At 36.7% G+C, this 17,530-nt stretch overlaps 2 protein-coding genes across 5 annotated transcripts in view; one reads left to right on the top strand and one right to left on the bottom strand.

Moving 5' to 3' along the window:
- Positions 1-1,977: 1,977 nt before the first annotated feature.
- Positions 1,978-14,109, top strand: LOC306781239 (complement receptor type 1-like). Of its 3 annotated transcripts, none has more exons than XM_079273993.1 (11): positions 1,978-2,078; positions 2,169-2,366; positions 3,214-3,313; positions 3,392-3,465; positions 4,199-4,402; positions 4,500-4,691; positions 4,798-4,894; positions 13,202-13,275; positions 13,360-13,539; positions 13,649-13,828; positions 13,918-14,109. In XM_079273993.1, the coding sequence occupies exons 1-11, from the start codon at positions 2,024-2,026 to the stop codon at positions 13,941-13,943; spliced, it is 1,380 nt and encodes a 459-aa protein (XP_079130119.1). In that variant the 5' UTR covers positions 1,978-2,023; the 3' UTR covers positions 13,944-14,109. The 3 variants fall into 3 exon arrangements, with proteins under 3 accessions (XP_079130119.1, XP_079130118.1, XP_079130120.1); XM_079273992.1 differs by having other exon boundaries at positions 4,497-4,691; positions 13,918-14,107; XM_079273994.1 differs by lacking the exons at positions 3,214-3,313; positions 3,392-3,465 and having other exon boundaries at positions 4,497-4,691.
- A 1,138-nt stretch (positions 14,110-15,247) lies between these two features.
- Positions 15,248-17,530, bottom strand: part of scube3 (signal peptide, CUB domain, EGF-like 3) — a 65,061-nt gene continuing 62,778 nt past the window's right edge. For both annotated transcript variants that reach the window (XM_079273990.1, XM_079273991.1), the window contains 2 exons: positions 17,126-17,205; positions 15,248-16,875 (listed from right to left, as the gene is read on the bottom strand). In XM_079273990.1, coding sequence (XP_079130116.1) covers positions 16,723-16,875; positions 17,126-17,205 — 233 coding nt within the window. In that variant the 3' untranslated portion in view covers positions 15,248-16,722. The remainder of the gene's footprint in view (positions 16,876-17,125; positions 17,206-17,530) is intronic.

Here is a 17,530-nt window from a genome sequence, read left to right as displayed (position 1 = left end):
GTTCTGACTTGGAAATTATTATTCTTGCTCTGCTCACTGAGTGTTTAAAATGATGTAAGAAGCTTTAAATGAATGTGATTTACTTTATACGCTGCAGGGTGAGTCATCAGGGAAACGTCCCAATCAGTCGTATTTCAGAGAATTTAATCTGCAAGTTGCTTTGACGCCTGAAATGATCCTTGAATGTGTGGATTCCACACTGATTTAAGATATTCAACAAAAAGAAAATAGATCACGGTCACTTGAACCAAAACTACATAACACATGAATATATACTAAATAATAAACTACAGAAACACAGAAACATACATGAATAAACAAAGGAAAGAAGCAGACTAAACAACGCCAATCATTGAACTGTCCAGATGCCCATCAGGCATGACGGTTGGGGTCAGAGGCCTGTAGCTGACTTTTGGTTTTAATGTTCTCAGGCCCTCATTAGTGTGAGGGATCAAAACATCGTCATGTGTCAGAGGCAGAGGGACTGTAATGAGATGACACCGTTTCTATTTAGAGCAACATTATGTTCATGCTGCATAATGCTCCCTTTGGATGAAAGTGCTCCTCTGATGGCTGTATATAGGGACCAGACTCTGTGTGGATGTTTACATTCAACATGTGTGAAGATCTCATAAAACACGACTGAACCTTTTTGGCTTTTGGCCCTTAAACCAAAGCGATGTCTTCTTGTCTGGTCGCAGGTTACATTTGTCTACGAGTTCAGTTCAACCAAAGAATGATGTTCCCCTCTGAGATGGTTTCATTTGAACAGTTTCTCGTGACTCAAAGGATAAAATGATCCAGTATGTTACAAAAGAGAGAAAAGTCTGCTTGTTTCTATTCCATTGTCTTGTTTTTCTTTTGTTCTGTTGCTGCTGCTCACTGGAGGTTACAGACTATAATTCTGCTGTATGACAATAAAGTATCTTGAATAACATACTAAACTATAGATCTATTCAGAATTTTAATGCCATACTGTGATTTGTTTTATGACTTTAAAAGGCGTAAATATAAAGGATCTGTCTGCTGTTTCCACCATTACGGCCAGGGTGTACAATGAGAGTCACAGTGACTCAAAACCATGCTGGCAAAGCTCTGTTGTGACTTTGCAGGAACCAGCACAAGGAAACCAAGCAGTGGTCTGTGTTAAAAATAACCAGAGACAGAGAGGCTGAAAACTCTGCGACCGGGTCAAGAGTCTCATACTTCAATTAGTGTACAACTAGTGAAAGACAAGTTTAAAATGAGTGGAAATGCAAATATACAAATACGTTTCGAAATAAACTTCGTGAAACTTTGTTCAGTTTTTTTATTAAATTGTTTTAGAGAGGTGTCCATTCAACTGTGATCATTTATAGCGACTGCAGTTTGAAATGCTGTTGAATTGTATTGTGTCATATTCCCTTTCGTGCCCTGACTGATCTAAATTAGGTTTACAAAATGTTTAAAAAATACCTAAATTTAATATTTATTAGACTGGGTTTAGACAAACAATACTAAAGGACGAAATTAACATTAATTTACTTGATTTTTGTGGCCTATTTGGTTTTTATTATAGGTGCAGTGGGGTTGAAATCCAATGGGGGTTCTGTTCCCTTAATGTCTCTAAAAAGCTCCTAAGGCTTTCTTTCCCCTCAGGTAGAAACACGTTGACTTTCTTTCATCTATAAACGTCTAACTTGTTAAACTGAATTCTTAGAAGATCATGTGAATGTTTTGGAAAACGTTTGCACCCCAAATAGCTTATCTGCTTGTTTGGCATTAAATTGAATTGGTTTAGCCCTTAAAGTTATTGCAGATCACCATATGGCACCCATCGGTTATGTTGGACATATATTGATTGTTGGAATAAGGTGGCAGTACGTGTGTCCCTGTGTTTGTTTCCGTAATGTCGATCAGCTGGTCTGCTCCGGGTGAGCCACCCCTCTTCTATAAATTGCCTGATCCGAGCCTGCTGCTGGCATTTGATTTAATCTGTCTCAGAGGATTTATTTACTGCATTCAGCCTCGCGGACTAACCAACATGAGGAACGTCTCGTGGATTGTTCTGGTTTCATCCTTTGTCTTTCTTGCTTCAGGTAAATTAAAGTAAAATCCACATTTCGCACATTTGAGATTCTTATTTATTTATATTTTAACTCTTTGATCTTCCAAAAAAAACAAAACAGCTCAAGTACCAAAGACATGTTCGGCACCACCGGAGTACCCGAACTCCATCCTAGTGAAGAAATATGCGACCATGCAGAAGTTCTTGAGCGGGGAGAAGGTTTATTATGAATGCGCAGAGGACTTCAGTCCGTACAGAGGAAGCCGAGCTGCGCAGTGTGATGGTGGGAAATGGACCCAGCTGACTCTAAAATGCGAAAGTAAGTGAAGCCGAAAAAAAAGTACTAGAAATACAACAAAAAGAAAATAAGTATTACTCCCCGTCGGGGAATCGAACCCCGGTCTTCCGCGTGACAGGCGGAGATACTGTCCACTATACTAACGAGGAGCGTAAAAAAACCATGTGACCTCATCCAGCCAATCAATGGGCTGACATGGAGTGGTTAATGAATACTAATTAGGTGTGAAGTGTCTTTGAAATTAAAAAAGTATTATTTGTAAAACGCTGCTTCACTGTGATGACAAAAAGTCCAGTTGTGCAACATAGAATTCCTGCTTAGTGCAAACTTGCTTCATTCTCTGTTGAGCTGAATGAAAATAAGGAAGCATGGATCCCATCAAAGGGAGATGTCCCCATCGGGGAATCGAACCCCAGTCTTCCGCGTGACAGGCGGAGTTATTATTATAATTATTTAGGGGGGTAGACTTGTTTTTTTCTCTTTACTTCAAAATTTGGAAATGAGTTTAGCTTTCATGTAATTTCATATTTAGTGTTTGGTAACAAGAGCAACCTATTTGAAAATACTACTGTAAAGCGCATCTCTGTAGACTCCAATCAGACACATCTGTGTGTGTGTGTGTGGAGTTGAGAACCTCAGGAGCACCGACACAGACCGCATCTTATACAACGCATCTAAAAACTCCACCTTGATCTGTCTGGCAAAACTCACCGAGGCTGGCATGCAGACGTTCCAGCAGCTTATATGGTTTGTTTTGCAACATGGTGAAATAAAGGCGTCTGACTTGTTTTTGTTCCATCTGACGAATCACATTTAACCCTCCTGTCCATGTTGTGATCGGTCATTTACAATCTAATTCTTCCGACAGAGAAATCATGTGGTAATGCCGGGGATCTACCTAACGGAGAGTTTGAGTATGAAGGGAATTCATTCGTCGGGGCGAAAGTTTATGCTAAATGCAAAGAGGGGTAAGTTGACGCTCAAAGGAAATCTTTAAAACTCTGTTAGAAAAAGCCTCTGACTTTGTGACGTGTTCATGTCGACAGATACACTGTGAAGGGATTAGACTACATGATATGCAAGAAGTCTGGCTGGACCAATGAATTCCCGTCCTGTGTAGGTGAGCAACCGAGCATTAGAGCATCATCACAGGCAAACCCATTGATACTCTTTACACAATGTGGTCGCTGCACCTTAAGAGGTGCGGACGGTGTCGCGTTAACGTTGAGTAACACTGTCTGAATGTGACGCACAATTAAGGCGTTTCTGTTTAATCCCTTAAGGCGAGACACTGTAGTCTCTAGATTTCTCCTAAATTCACCAAAAGTTATATAATGCCTCAATTGCATGTTTAAACAAACATTTTCAGAAAACGTGTCAAACACAAAATAATTGCTTCGTGTAAGTAATCAACTTGGGACGTTTTGTGGCAATATCTAGTTCAAATGTTCAGAATTGTCAAAATGTATGGAATATTACAATGCACATCTTTACGTGCTGATTTCTTTGAGTGAGAAATATCCACTTCAGTAGCCAAACTTCCCGGTTTAATTCTAATTAGTTAAATTCTCTTTAATTCATCTTTATTCTGAAGGTTTGTTCAGATGTCATTCACAGCCTGATTTATTGAACTTTTATTCCTAATATTTGATTGAGAATAATAGTATTTATGGACTAATACAAAGATATCCCAAATTCCCACTGTTACAACTTTTGACTCTATGTCAACAAAAGAGGGTTGTCTGGTAACCGGAGGGTTGACGGTTCGATCCTTGGCTGGGACGTGTCCTGAGTCTAAGTGTCCTTGAGCAAGACACTGACCCCCCCAGCTATAATAATTGTAATTTCTTCAGAGGGAGAGGCAACCTGCTCCACCCCTGCAGTGGCCAACTCTGTGAACAGTACCGGAGGTGTTTTTGTATACCGAGTGGGCGACTACGTCACCTTCACCTGCAGCCGGGGTTTCCAGCTGGATGGAGCTCAGCAGATCACTTGTGGACCCGGCGGCCTGTGGCAACCTCAGCCCCCTCGATGCCTGCCTTCACCCGATAAAGAAAGTGAGTACTTTGTTTTTTAGCCACTTGTGTGGTTTATTAAAGAAAGAAGTGGTGACACGTTTGTTCATCCAGACTGACCCTTTGGTCTGTTCAGCAGGAGGATGCGATGTGCCAGTCACCACCCGCGACTCCAACGCCAACCTCGCCGACCGGTACTTCACGATGACCTCTTTCGCTCGTGGCGACAAAGTCCATTACGTGTGTGACCTCGGATACGGTGCCTCAGGCGGCAGCAGGTATCGCAGGTGTGTCGGAGCAAAGTGGACACCACTGCGGCTAAAATGTGACCGTAAGAACTTTTTTATGATCCTTCTCAGTCCTAGTTTAGAGATGTATTAATGTGTTTCTGTGTTACTGTATTACCCGTTTAACTTGACCTTTCTCACGTTCCAAAGGAAAGTCATGTGGCTCTGCAGGAGAGATTCTGAACGGACTGTTTACCTATACTGGAGTACAGTTTGGAGACACTGCTACAGCGGTCTGCAATGAGGGGTAAGGAACATCCGTATACTGCACTGCTGTCCGACCATATAGATGGAATCAGAGTAGAACAGACTTTGAGCTCTTTGCTGGTCATTTGACTTGTTCAAAAGCGCTCAGCACTGCGCAGTGACCATAGAAACATGAGTTAGCCCGCTTCAACGGTCACAGTACACATGCAAATGGCCGTTGGTCTATCCTGCCTTTCTGCGTTGACATGTTGTACTATACTAATACTATAATGTGACTTTTTCAATCTACTGTCATTATTTAGGAATCTTTCTGACACACTGTACTAATAATTTTTATGACATACTTTTTTATGACTTTTTGCGACATGCTATACTATTTGTTTATTTCGACATGCTATACTATGACTTTTATTTCGACATGCTATACTATGACTTTTATTTCGACATGCTATACTATGACTTTTATTTCGACATGCTATACTATGACTTTTTTTCGACATGCTATACTATGACTTTTTTTCGACATGCTATACTATGACTTTTTTTCGACATGCTATACTATGACTTTTATTTCGACATGCTATACTATGACTTTTTTTCGACATGCTATACTATGACTTTTTTTCGACATGCTATACTATGACTTTTATTTCGACATGCTATACTATGACTTTTATTTCGACATGCTTTACTATGACTTTTATTTCGACATGCTATACTATGACTTTTATTTCGACATGCTATACTATGACTTTTTTTCGACATGCTATACTATTACTTCTATTTCGACATGCTATACTATGACTTTTTTTTCGACATGCTATACTATGACTTTTATTTGGACATGCTATACTATGACTTTTTTTCGACATGCTATACTATGACTTTTTTTCGACATGCTATACTATGACTTTTATTTCGACATCCTATACTATGACTTTTTTTCGACATGCTATACTATTACTTCTATTTCGACATGCTATACTATGACTTTTTTTTCGACATGCTATACTATGACTTTTATTTGGACATGCTATACTATGACTTTTTTTCGACATGCTATACTATGACTTTTTTTCGACATGCTATACTATGACTTTTTTTCGACATGCTATACTATGACTTTTTTTTCGACATGCTATACTATGACTTTTTTTCCGACATGCTATACTATGACTTTTATTTGGACATGCTATACTATGACTTTTTTCGACATGCTATACTATGACTTTTTTTCGACATGCTATACTATGACTTTTATTTCGACATGCTATACTATGACTTTTATTTTACATGCTATACTATGACTTTTTTTCGACATGCTATACTATGACTTTTTTTTGACATGCTATACTATGACTTTTTTTCGACATGCTATACTATGACTTTTTTTTGACATGCTATACTATGACTTTTTTTCGACATGCTATACTATGACTTTTTTTTCGACATGCTATACTATGACTTTTTTTTGACATGCTATACTATGACTTTTTTTCGACATGCTATACTATGACTTTTTTTTCGACATGCTATACTATGACTTTTTTTCGACATGCTATACTATGACTTTTATTTCGACATGCTATACTATGACTTTTTTTTCGACATGCTATACTATGACTTTTTTTTCGACATGCTATACTATGATTTTTATTTGGACATGCTATACTATGACTTTTTTTCGACATGCTATACTATGACTTTTTTTCGACATGCTATACTATGACTTTTATTTCGACATGCTATACTATGACTTTTATTTCGACATGCTATACTATGACTTTTTTTCGACATGCTATACTATGACTTTTATTTCGACATGCTATACTATGACTTTTATTTCGACATGCTATACTATGACTTTTATTTCGACATGCTATACTATGACTTTTTTTTCGACATGCTATACTATGACTTTTTTTTCGACATGCTATACTATGACTTTTATTTTGACATGCTATACTATGACTTTTTTTCGACATGCTATACTATGACTTTTATTTCGACATGCTATACTATGACTTTTATTTCGACATGCTATACTATGACTTTTATTTCGACATGCTATACTATGACTTTTTTTTCGACATGCTATACTATGACTTTTTTTTTCGACATGCTATACTATGATTTTTATTTGGACATGCTATACTATGACTTTTTTTCGACATGCTATACTATGACTTTTTTTTCGACATGCTATACTATGATTTTTATTTGGACATGCTATACTATGACTTTTTTTCGACATGCTATACTATGACTTTTTTTCGACATGCTATACTATGACTTTTTTTCGACATGCTATACTATGACTTTTTTTCGACATGCTATACTATGACTTTTTTTTCGACATGCTATACTATGACTTTTTTTTCGACATGCTATACTATGACTTTTTTTCGACATGCTATACTATGACTTTTTTTCGACATGCTATACTATGACTTTTTTTCGACATGCTATACTATGACTTTTTTTCGACATGCTATACTATGACTTTTTTTTCGACATGCTATACTATGACTTTTTTTCGACATGCTATACTATGACTTTTTTTTCGACATGCTATACTATGATTTTTATTTGGACATGCTATACTATGACTTTTTTTCGACATGCTATACTATGACTTTTTTTTCGACATGCTATACTATGATTTTTATTTGGACATGCTATACTATGACTTTTTTTCGACATGCTATACTATGACTTTTTTTCGACATGCTATACTATGACTTTTTTTCGACATGCTATACTATGACTTTTTTTCGACATGCTATACTATGACTTTTTTTTCGACATGCTATACTATGACTTTTTTTTCGACATGCTATACTATGACTTTTTTTCGACATGCTATACTATGACTTTTTTTCGACATGCTATACTATGACTTTTTTTCGACATGCTATACTATGACTTTTTTTTCGACATGCTATACTATGACTTTTTTTTCGACATGCTATACTATGACTTTTTTTTCGACATGCTATACTATGACTTTTTTTCGACATGCGATACTATGACTTTTATTTCGACATGCTATACTATGACTTTATTTTTGACATGCTATACTATGACTTTATTTTCGACATGCTATACTATGACTTTTATTTCGACATGCTATACTATGACTTTATTTTCGACATGCTATACTATGACTTTTATTTCGACATGCTATACTATGACTTTTATTTCGACATGCTATACTATGACTTTTTTTCGACATGCTATACTATGACTTTTATTTCGACATGCTATACTATGACTTTTTTTCGACATGCTATACTATGACTTTTATTTCGACATGCTATACTATGACTTTTATTTCGACATGCTATACTATGACTTTTTTTCGACATGCTATACTATGACTTTTATTTCGACATGCTATACTATGACTTTATTTTCGACATGCTATACTATGACTTTATTTTCGACATGCTATACTATGACTTTTATTTCGACATGCTATACTATGACTTTATTTTCGACATGCTATACTATGACTTTTATTTCGACATGCTATACTATGACTTTTATTTCGACATGCTATACTATGACTTTTTTTCGACATGCTATACTATGACTTTTATTTCGACATGCTATACTATGACTTTTATTTCGACATGCTATACTATGACTTTTATTTCGACATGCTATACTATGACTTTTTGTCGACATGCTATACTATGACTTTTATTTCGACATGCTATACTATGACTTTTATTTCGACATGCTATACTATGACTTTTATTTCGACATGCTATACTATGACTTTTTTTTCGACATGCTATACTATGACTTTTTTTTCGACATGCTATACTATGACTTTTATTTTGACATGCTATACTATGACTTTTTTTCGACATGCTATACTATGACTTTTATTTCGACATGCTATACTATGACTTTTATTTCGACATGCTATACTATGACTTTTATTTCGACATGCTATACTATGACTTTTTTTTCGACATGCTATACTATGACTTTTTTTTCGACATGCTATACTATGATTTTTATTTGGACATGCTATACTATGACTTTTTTTCGACATGCTATACTATGACTTTTTTTCGACATGCTATACTATGACTTTTATTTCGACATGCTATACTATGACTTTTTTTCGACATGCTATACTATGACTTTTTTTTCGACATGCTATACTATGACTTTTATTTCGACATGCTATACTATGACTTTTTTTCCGACATGCTATACTATGACTTTTTTTTCGACATGCTATACTATGACTTTTTTTTGACACGCTATACTATGACTTTTTTTCGACATGCTATACTATGACTTTTTTTTCGACATGCTATACTATGACTTTTTTTCGACATGCTATACTATGACTTTTTTTCGACATGCTATACTATGACTTTTATTTCGACATGCTATACTATGACTTTTTTTCGACATGCTATACTATGACTTTTATTTCGACATGCTATACTATGACTTTTATTTCGACATGCTATACTATGACTTTTATTTCGACATGCTATACTATGACTTTTTTTTCGACATGCTATACTATGACTTTTTTTTCGACATGCTATACTATGATTTTTATTTGGACATGCTATACTATGACTTTTTTTCGACATGCTATACTATGACTTTTTTTCGACATGCTATACTATGACTTTTATTTCGACATGCTATACTATGACTTTTATTTCGACATGCTATACTATGACTTTTTTTCGACATGCTATACTATGACTTTTATTTCGACATGCTATACTATGACTTTTATTTCGACATGCTATACTATGACTTTTATTTCGACATGCTATACTATGACTTTTATTTCGACATGCTATACTATGACTTTTATTTCGACATGCTATACTATGACTTTTATTTCGACATGCTATACTATGACTTTTTTTCGACATGCTATACTATGACTTTTATTTCGACATGCTATACTATGACTTTTATTTCGACATGCTATACTATGACTTTTATTTCGACATGCTATACTATGACTTTTTTTCGACATGCTATACTATGACTTTTATTTCGACATGCTATACTATGACTTTTTTTCGACATGCTATACTATGACTTTTTTTTCGACATGCTATACTATGACTTTTTTTTCGACATGCTATACTATGACTTTTATTTTGACATGCTATACTATGACTTTTTTTCGACATGCTATACTATGACTTTTATTTCGACATGCTATACTATGACTTTTATTTCGACATGCTATACTATGACTTTTATTTCGACATGCTATACTATGACTTTTTTTCGACATGCTATACTATGACTTTTTTTCGACATGCTATACTATGACTTTTATTTCGACATGCTATACTATGACTTTTTTTCGACATGCTATACTATGACTTTTTTTTCGACATGCTATACTATGACTTTTTTTTCGACATGCTATACTATGACTTTTATTCCGACATGCTATACTATGACTTTTTTTTCGACATGCTATACTATGACTTTTTTTTCGACATGCTATACTATGATTTTTATTTGGACATGCTATACTATGACTTTTTTTCGACATGCTATACTATGACTTTTTTTCGACATGCTATACTATGACTTTTTTTCGACATGCTATACTATGACTTTTTTTCGACATGCTATACTATGACTTTTTTTTCGACATGCTATACTATGACTTTTTTTTCGACATGCTATACTATGACTTTTTTTTCGACATGCTATACTATGACTTTTTTTCGACATGCTATACTATGACTTTTATTTCGACATGCTATACTATGACTTTATTTTCGACATGCTATACTATGACTTTATTTTCGACATGCTATACTATGACTTTTATTTCGACATGCTATACTATGACTTTATTTTCGACATGCTATACTATGACTTTTATTTCGACATGCTATACTATGACTTTTATTTCGACATGCTATACTATGACTTTTTTTCGACATGCTATACTATGACTTTTATTTCGACATGCTATACTATGACTTTTATTTCGACATGCTATACTATGACTTTTTTTCGACATGCTATACTATGACTTTTATTTCGACATGCTATACTATGACTTTTATTTCGACATGCTATACTATGACTTTTTTTCGACATGCTATACTATGACTTTTATTTCGACATGCTATACTATGACTTTATTTTCGACATGCTATACTATGACTTTATTTTCGACATGCTATACTATGACTTTTATTTCGACATGCTATACTATGACTTTATTTTCGACATGCTATACTATGACTTTTATTTCGACATGCTATACTATGACTTTTATTTCGACATGCTATACTATGACTTTTTTTCGACATGCTATACTATGACTTTTATTTCGACATGCTATACTATGACTTTTATTTCGACATGCTATACTATGACTTTTTTTTCGACATGCTATACTATGACTTTTATTTCGACATGCTATACTATGACTTTTATTTCGACATGCTATACTATGACTTTTATTTCGACATGCTATACTATGACTTTTTTTCGACATGCTATACTATGACTTTTTTTCGACATGCTATACTATGACTTTTATTTCGACATGCTATACTATGACTTTTTTCGACATGCTATACTATGACTTTTTTTCGACATGCTATACTATGACTTTTATTTCGACATGCTATACTATGACTTTTTTTCGACATGCTATACTATGACTTTTTTTTCGACATGCTATACTATGACTTTTTTTTCGACATGCTATACTATGACTTTTATTTGGACATGCTATACTATGACTTTTTTTTCGACATGCTATACTATGACTTTTTTTTCGACATGCTATACTATGACTTTTTTTTCGACATGCTATACTATGACTTTTTTTTCGACATGCTATACTATGACTTTTATTTCGACATGCTATACTATGACTTTTATTTCGACATGCTATACTATGACTTTTTTTCGACATGCTATACTATGACTTTTTTTCGACATGCTATACTATGACTTTTATTTCGACATGCTATACTATGACTTTTATTTCGACATGCTATACTATGCCTTTTTTTCGACATGCTATACTATGACTTTTATTTCGACATGCTATACTATGACTTTTTTTCGACATGCTATACTATGACTTTTATTTCGACATGCTATACTGTGACTTTTTTTCGACATGCTATACTATGACTTTTTTTCGACATGCTATACTATGACCTTTTTTTCGACATGCTATACTATGACCTTTTTTTCGACATGCTATACTATGACTTTTTTTTCGACATGCTATACTATGACTTTTATTTGGACATGCTATACTATGACTTTTTTTTCGACATGCTATACTATGACTTTTTTTTCGACATGCTATACTATGACTTTTTTTGACATGCTTGTCATAGCCGGTCTTATAGTACAGAAAAGGACACAATGGAAGGTGGTAAATTAAAAGTTTTTATTACAATGGAGCAAATAAATGACAACAATTGCGAAGGTGTCAGTCAGTAACATCAGTAATGTGAATGTGTGAGCATGATTATGTGAGGGTGTTGTCAGCCAAATCAAAAGAAGACCAAACCAAGGCATGAGCGGACGTACGCTGGCAGGGATGAGTCCATGTGAGCAGGAGAGACCTCGGGCTTTTATTCCCGAGGAGCTCCAGCACCAGGTGCTCTGCATCCAGTACTCTGCCACAACCGCGGTTCTGTTCCTGCCACCTTCAGAGACACGAGGACAAAAAACTGGCAAAACCACACTTGTGAGAGGCAGGGGCCGTCACATGCTATCCTATGACTTTTTTATGACATTTTTGTGATATTTTTTTTACTTTAAAGTTCATTCCACATATAAATCATTTATATATATGTCATGGTATACATCTTTGTATGTATACCATGACTATTTTTTTTTTACAGACTATAGCTGACCTTTTTAACATTTTTCATTTTTTTGTAATTCTTTTTTTGTTTTACATACGATACCGAGGATTAACTACCATACCTAAATACGTTTTTACATACTATATTATATATTTTTATGATATACTGACTTTTTATGATGTACCATGTTACACTATATTTTTATGGCACACTCGTAGAAATAGAGTACGGACATTGAACTATTTGCTGTGGCTCATGAGTTCAAAAGTACGGTGCTCAGTTCATTGACCATAGAAACACAATAAGTTAGCCTGCTTTTACATACATAGAAATGGCCGCCGCTGAGACTTGACATGTATGAAACATTGACCATCCAGCTGTTGATTTGAATGGGAGGTCCGTTCTACTGATGTTGTTCTTTTTAACTCAAAGATTTTGCGTTCTCCATCTCTGAAACTCGCTGAAAAATGTATTTCTTTCACTAGGCATCATCTTGTAGGACGGGCAACCAGAAACTGCCTGAACAAAGGCTGGGACGGACGTGTTCCTGCCTGTGAAGGTGTGGTGACCTCGCATCATTTCTTATGTGGCCTTTAAGCTTCCGTCCTCTTTAGCTGTGCCGACACTACTGTATCTCTTCCAGCGGTTGTCTGTGCGGAGCCTCCAGGAGAGACGAATGCAGAGATGACTGGCCCTCACGAGCCATCTCACACATACAGGACTGAGATTCGCTATCATTGCCATGTGGGAACTCTTATTGGACAAAGGAACATTTGGTGCACCGAGGATGGGACGTGGAGTGATCCTCCTCCTACATGCAAAGGTCCTTGACACTTATAAAGTTGTTAAAAAGATTCATTGTCTTTTAAAAAGAGCTGTCACTATCTTCTTTGATACGACTAGAATATAAATTGAGTTTTGTTTTCTCACAGAAATAACATGTCCAGATCCAAATGTGCCAAACGCCTACTGGACGGGAGCTCAATCCAAGCGGTATCAAGACAGGGACACGATATCAATAGAGTGCATCCCGGGCTACACAAAGACCGGCCCGAGCACCGTTACCTGTGGCGGCGATGGCCGATGGTCACCTGGCCTCCCTACATGTACACGTAAGTAATCAATCGTTTTGTGTACGCGGTGCATCATGTTCTTAGTTTTACAGCACTTTTGATTAACTATGATCACATTTTTATTTCAGGACGTCGTTCCAACCGGAGGGGCTAACGAGTCAGCTAAAACGTGAAACTACAGTTTTCAAGCCGACCTGGTTAAACCGTTGACCAGCATTCTCCTAAGCGTCACGTCTTCCTTCTACAAGTCCATAATAATACACTAATAGTGATATTTTCTTACTCGCTCATGAGACTTGTATAAACTCATCACACAGACATTAAAATGTTTGACATGAAGCTGAAGTACAGTATGTTTATTTCAATAAGTGTCTTGGCTAAGTGACAAGTACAAACCTGTTTCATTCACCTCTGTACATAGCTTGTTCTTTTCTTAACAGCTGATAATGTTATGTATCATCTCTACAGACTAAACGGTGAGTGAGCATTTCATGAACAAACAAGCTACAAGAAAATAAGAACACCAAATCCATTCATTTAAAAAGACAATACAAAATCCAGACATTTCTTTACATGAGCAATAACAATTCAAGTGCAAATATCATTATCAACTCTATGATACATCATAGCAAACTCTCGTTAAAAGGCAACAATTAACAAAAAAAAAACGTATCAGGTTGCAGGAAAGAAGCTGATTCTGGTGGGAGGGGGGAGTTTTGGGGCATGTGGGCCGAGGGAGCGCACTGGGATGCTGCCCGTTGGCCTGTAGTACGCGGACGCATTGCCCTGTAGAGGCATTTCAACCTGACGTGAGTTCTTCGTGGCTTGGCCCAGCATCAAAATCCCTTTGTCATCCTGAAGTTTGGGTAGCCTACTTAATAGAGTTTGAGACGGTACACTTCACATCCTGTACCACTTGTTTTTATTTACACAAATGGGCCCCCCCCCGAACCGTTGACTCCATTAAATTTGACACTGTGATGGGATCATCATAAATCACCGTGCAGTCGGCGATACCAATTTGACTGAAGCGGTGGTGCTAAGGATTTAGGAATGGTGGGACTAAAGACTCGTCCCGACATCGTGAGAAATATTTATTCCCTTTCTTGCCGAGCGTCCGAGTTCAAACACTCCAGTAATGTCCTAGCCATAAAACAATGCAACACATAGCCCCCACCCCACTGACTAAAACGTTCCAACTATTTCGTAATTGGTGAGCTTTAGCTTTGTGCTAAGCCATCTGTCCAGACGAGAGTTGTTTCAATCTCATACGATTCTTGGCAAGAAAAGCGTATTTCCCAAAAATGTCAAGCGATTCCTTGATCTACTTGGAAGATCCTAATGTGTTCGATTTTAAAATAATTTGACTCTTTTGGTCGCCGTTTTTGAAATCACTTATTTTCTTTTTACCAAATGTTTCCGTTTTTATTACATTTCTTGACAGATTTTACAATGCTTTTGTATTTCTCTTACTAAGAGCAGTTGCAACTTGAAACATCGTCTGCCCATAGTGACTGATAAATATTTAATAAAATGAGTCAACAAGAATGCAGCCTAAATCACATTTCACACGCTTTGTTGTGGCGTCACAAAAGGGTGTAACAAAAAATGTACGACGTGTTTTCAGTCATTGCACTTTGTACTTTAAAAAGTAGAATGACGGGCTCTAAATTTAGTGCACGAGACAAAGTGACCCGTCCTTTTTGGCCGGTCTTTGGAAGAGCTGTCTTCATTGGGACAGAAGAAAATGCAAGTGGGGGTGTTTCAAAGGGAGTACTGGGTGTCTTTGGATTTGAGACGTGAAGGGCAGAAAGTAATTTCGGGGGTCCTGCGTACGGAATTTAGGATCAAAGAATTCAACCCTCTAATTTATTTTCATTATTTACAAGATTGAAATAAAAACACAATAAAACTGGTCGTCCACAGACAGGCAATGTGACATTATCAACTGACTGTGTAAGAACTAAGCGTTTCAGACACGGAGCTTCCTTAGTTTTAAACCTAGAGACTATTGGTGTGTAGAGTACATCAGAAAGACAATATGAGATTGAAGAATTAAAGTGACCTTTTCAAAGCAGCAGCAAACATAATGTCCCTCAAAGACATTTCTCTCTCTCTCGCTCTCTGAGACATGTTCCACTAGACGTCACGCTATCTCATCGCTGTGGCTCTCAAGTATTAGTTTGTTATTCATCTCCAAAATGTCCACTATGCTCCTGGACTGATAAACCACCCGTTTGTGTGTTTGCTTTAATTTGGCTTAAAAAGCAACAGAAATGATCCGATGGTTAGAAAACACTGGTACAGTCGAGACGGACGGAACAAAACAGTGACTGTTTTAACAGTAAAACCCTTGAAACTGCTCTAAGAGCTGAAATATAGTAAGGCTTTGAATGACCCGGAACGCAGCTGCGACACAAAATTGAACAGCCGCTCCTCCTCGAGGACAGCACACAGACACTGGAGATGGAACTAGGGGTTACACAACACTTGCACAACACTTAAAGTCATACGTAATGGTAGGCGTTGGAGCTCAGACCACTCATTTAAGCGAATACAACAACTAGCTCTATCAAGCTCAAACCGCGCTCACAAAACGTCACTCCTACTGTCTGACATGGGCGTTCTATTGTTTTCTTTTCGTGGTTTCATTGCACAACACAAATCAAACCCACTCACATACTCTACGTACCCACTAAATGCTTGAGCTCGGGATTGCAGACCTGTGCTGAGTGGAGATTGACAAAAAAACCCCTAAAAACACATTTTCATTATTTCTCAGGTCTGCATAGTGTTTATTGTCACAAGCCTATGGAAAATAAGAGGGTAAACATACTGGTATGTTTGTGTTTAAGTCCTGTAAGAGTTGCGGGATGGCGGGGGGGGGGGGGGGGGGGGGGTCACAATCCCGTGCTTCGGCAGCTGTGTGGGCTTTACTTGTATGGTCGCAGGAAAGCGGACACTTTGCTGCTTATGAGGCGTATGAAGGAGCGAGGAAGCATCTCGTTGGACTCCCGAGTGGTGTACTTGAAGTAGTTGTTTGGGTGAGCCAGCACATCAAAAAGAGTCTTAATCAGTTTTTTATCCTGTAGGGACAAACGCACATTTTCATCCTTAATAATCCTTTGAACAACATTTGAAGCTGTTGCACAATGCTGAGAAACAAATAACACACCTACTATATGAAAAGATTAGCAAATCATTTCAGTATTTTCTGACTCATGCGAGCACGAATATGTTTGTTAGGTACAGCTTATTGTTTTACGAGTCACCTTTCACAGGTGCTCTTGTGTATAGTCAAGAAAAGAAGCCGGACAAACAAGTAAATCTGCTCACCTTGAGGATTTCTTGATGGTTTTCGGAGGCATACAGTCTTCCATCTCGCACTATGTCCTCTACGAGCTGTTCATAGTCCTCTGGATTTATAGAAACACGAGACACAATTACTTCTAGTCACAACATGACATTCTGAGAAACACTTTTGAAATGAAATAAGTCCCGGAAGTGAAGTTATAAAGTACGGAGTAACATATTTCCCCTCTCACCTCGTGGTATGTGTAACAATGTAGATGATTTTGGCCCATTTTTGCTAAATTATTCCTTATTTTGGTTATTTGTAGTTAACACTTTACATGTCAAAGTCACTATATGTTACGTCATCGCTAGAATTACCAATCTGCCAACGAGTCGGGTTGTATTTTACGTCCATGCCTGTCCAAAATGTCATCACTTCATCATATC

This window comes from Melanostigma gelatinosum (genome assembly GCF_949748355.1).
Source record: "Melanostigma gelatinosum genome assembly, chromosome: 8".
Lineage (NCBI taxonomy): Eukaryota > Metazoa > Chordata > Actinopteri > Perciformes > Zoarcidae > Melanostigma > Melanostigma gelatinosum.
The sequence above is the reverse complement of the archived record's forward strand: the minus strand, read 5'-3'. Positions and strand labels throughout refer to the sequence as shown.

Bases quoted from the DNA above. Each gene is read 5' to 3' on its own strand.
- LOC306781239 (XM_079273992.1), top strand. From the start codon at position 2,024: ATGAGGAACGTCTCGTGGATTGTTCTGGTTTCATCCTTTGTCTTTCTT. The intron at 4,692-4,797 runs GTAAGAACTTTT...CACGTTCCAAAG, and splicing joins ACTGCGGCTAAAATGTGACC to GAAAGTCATGTGGCTCTGCA. The intron at 4,895-13,201 runs GTAAGGAACATC...TTCTTTCACTAG, and splicing joins ACAGCGGTCTGCAATGAGGG to GCATCATCTTGTAGGACGGG.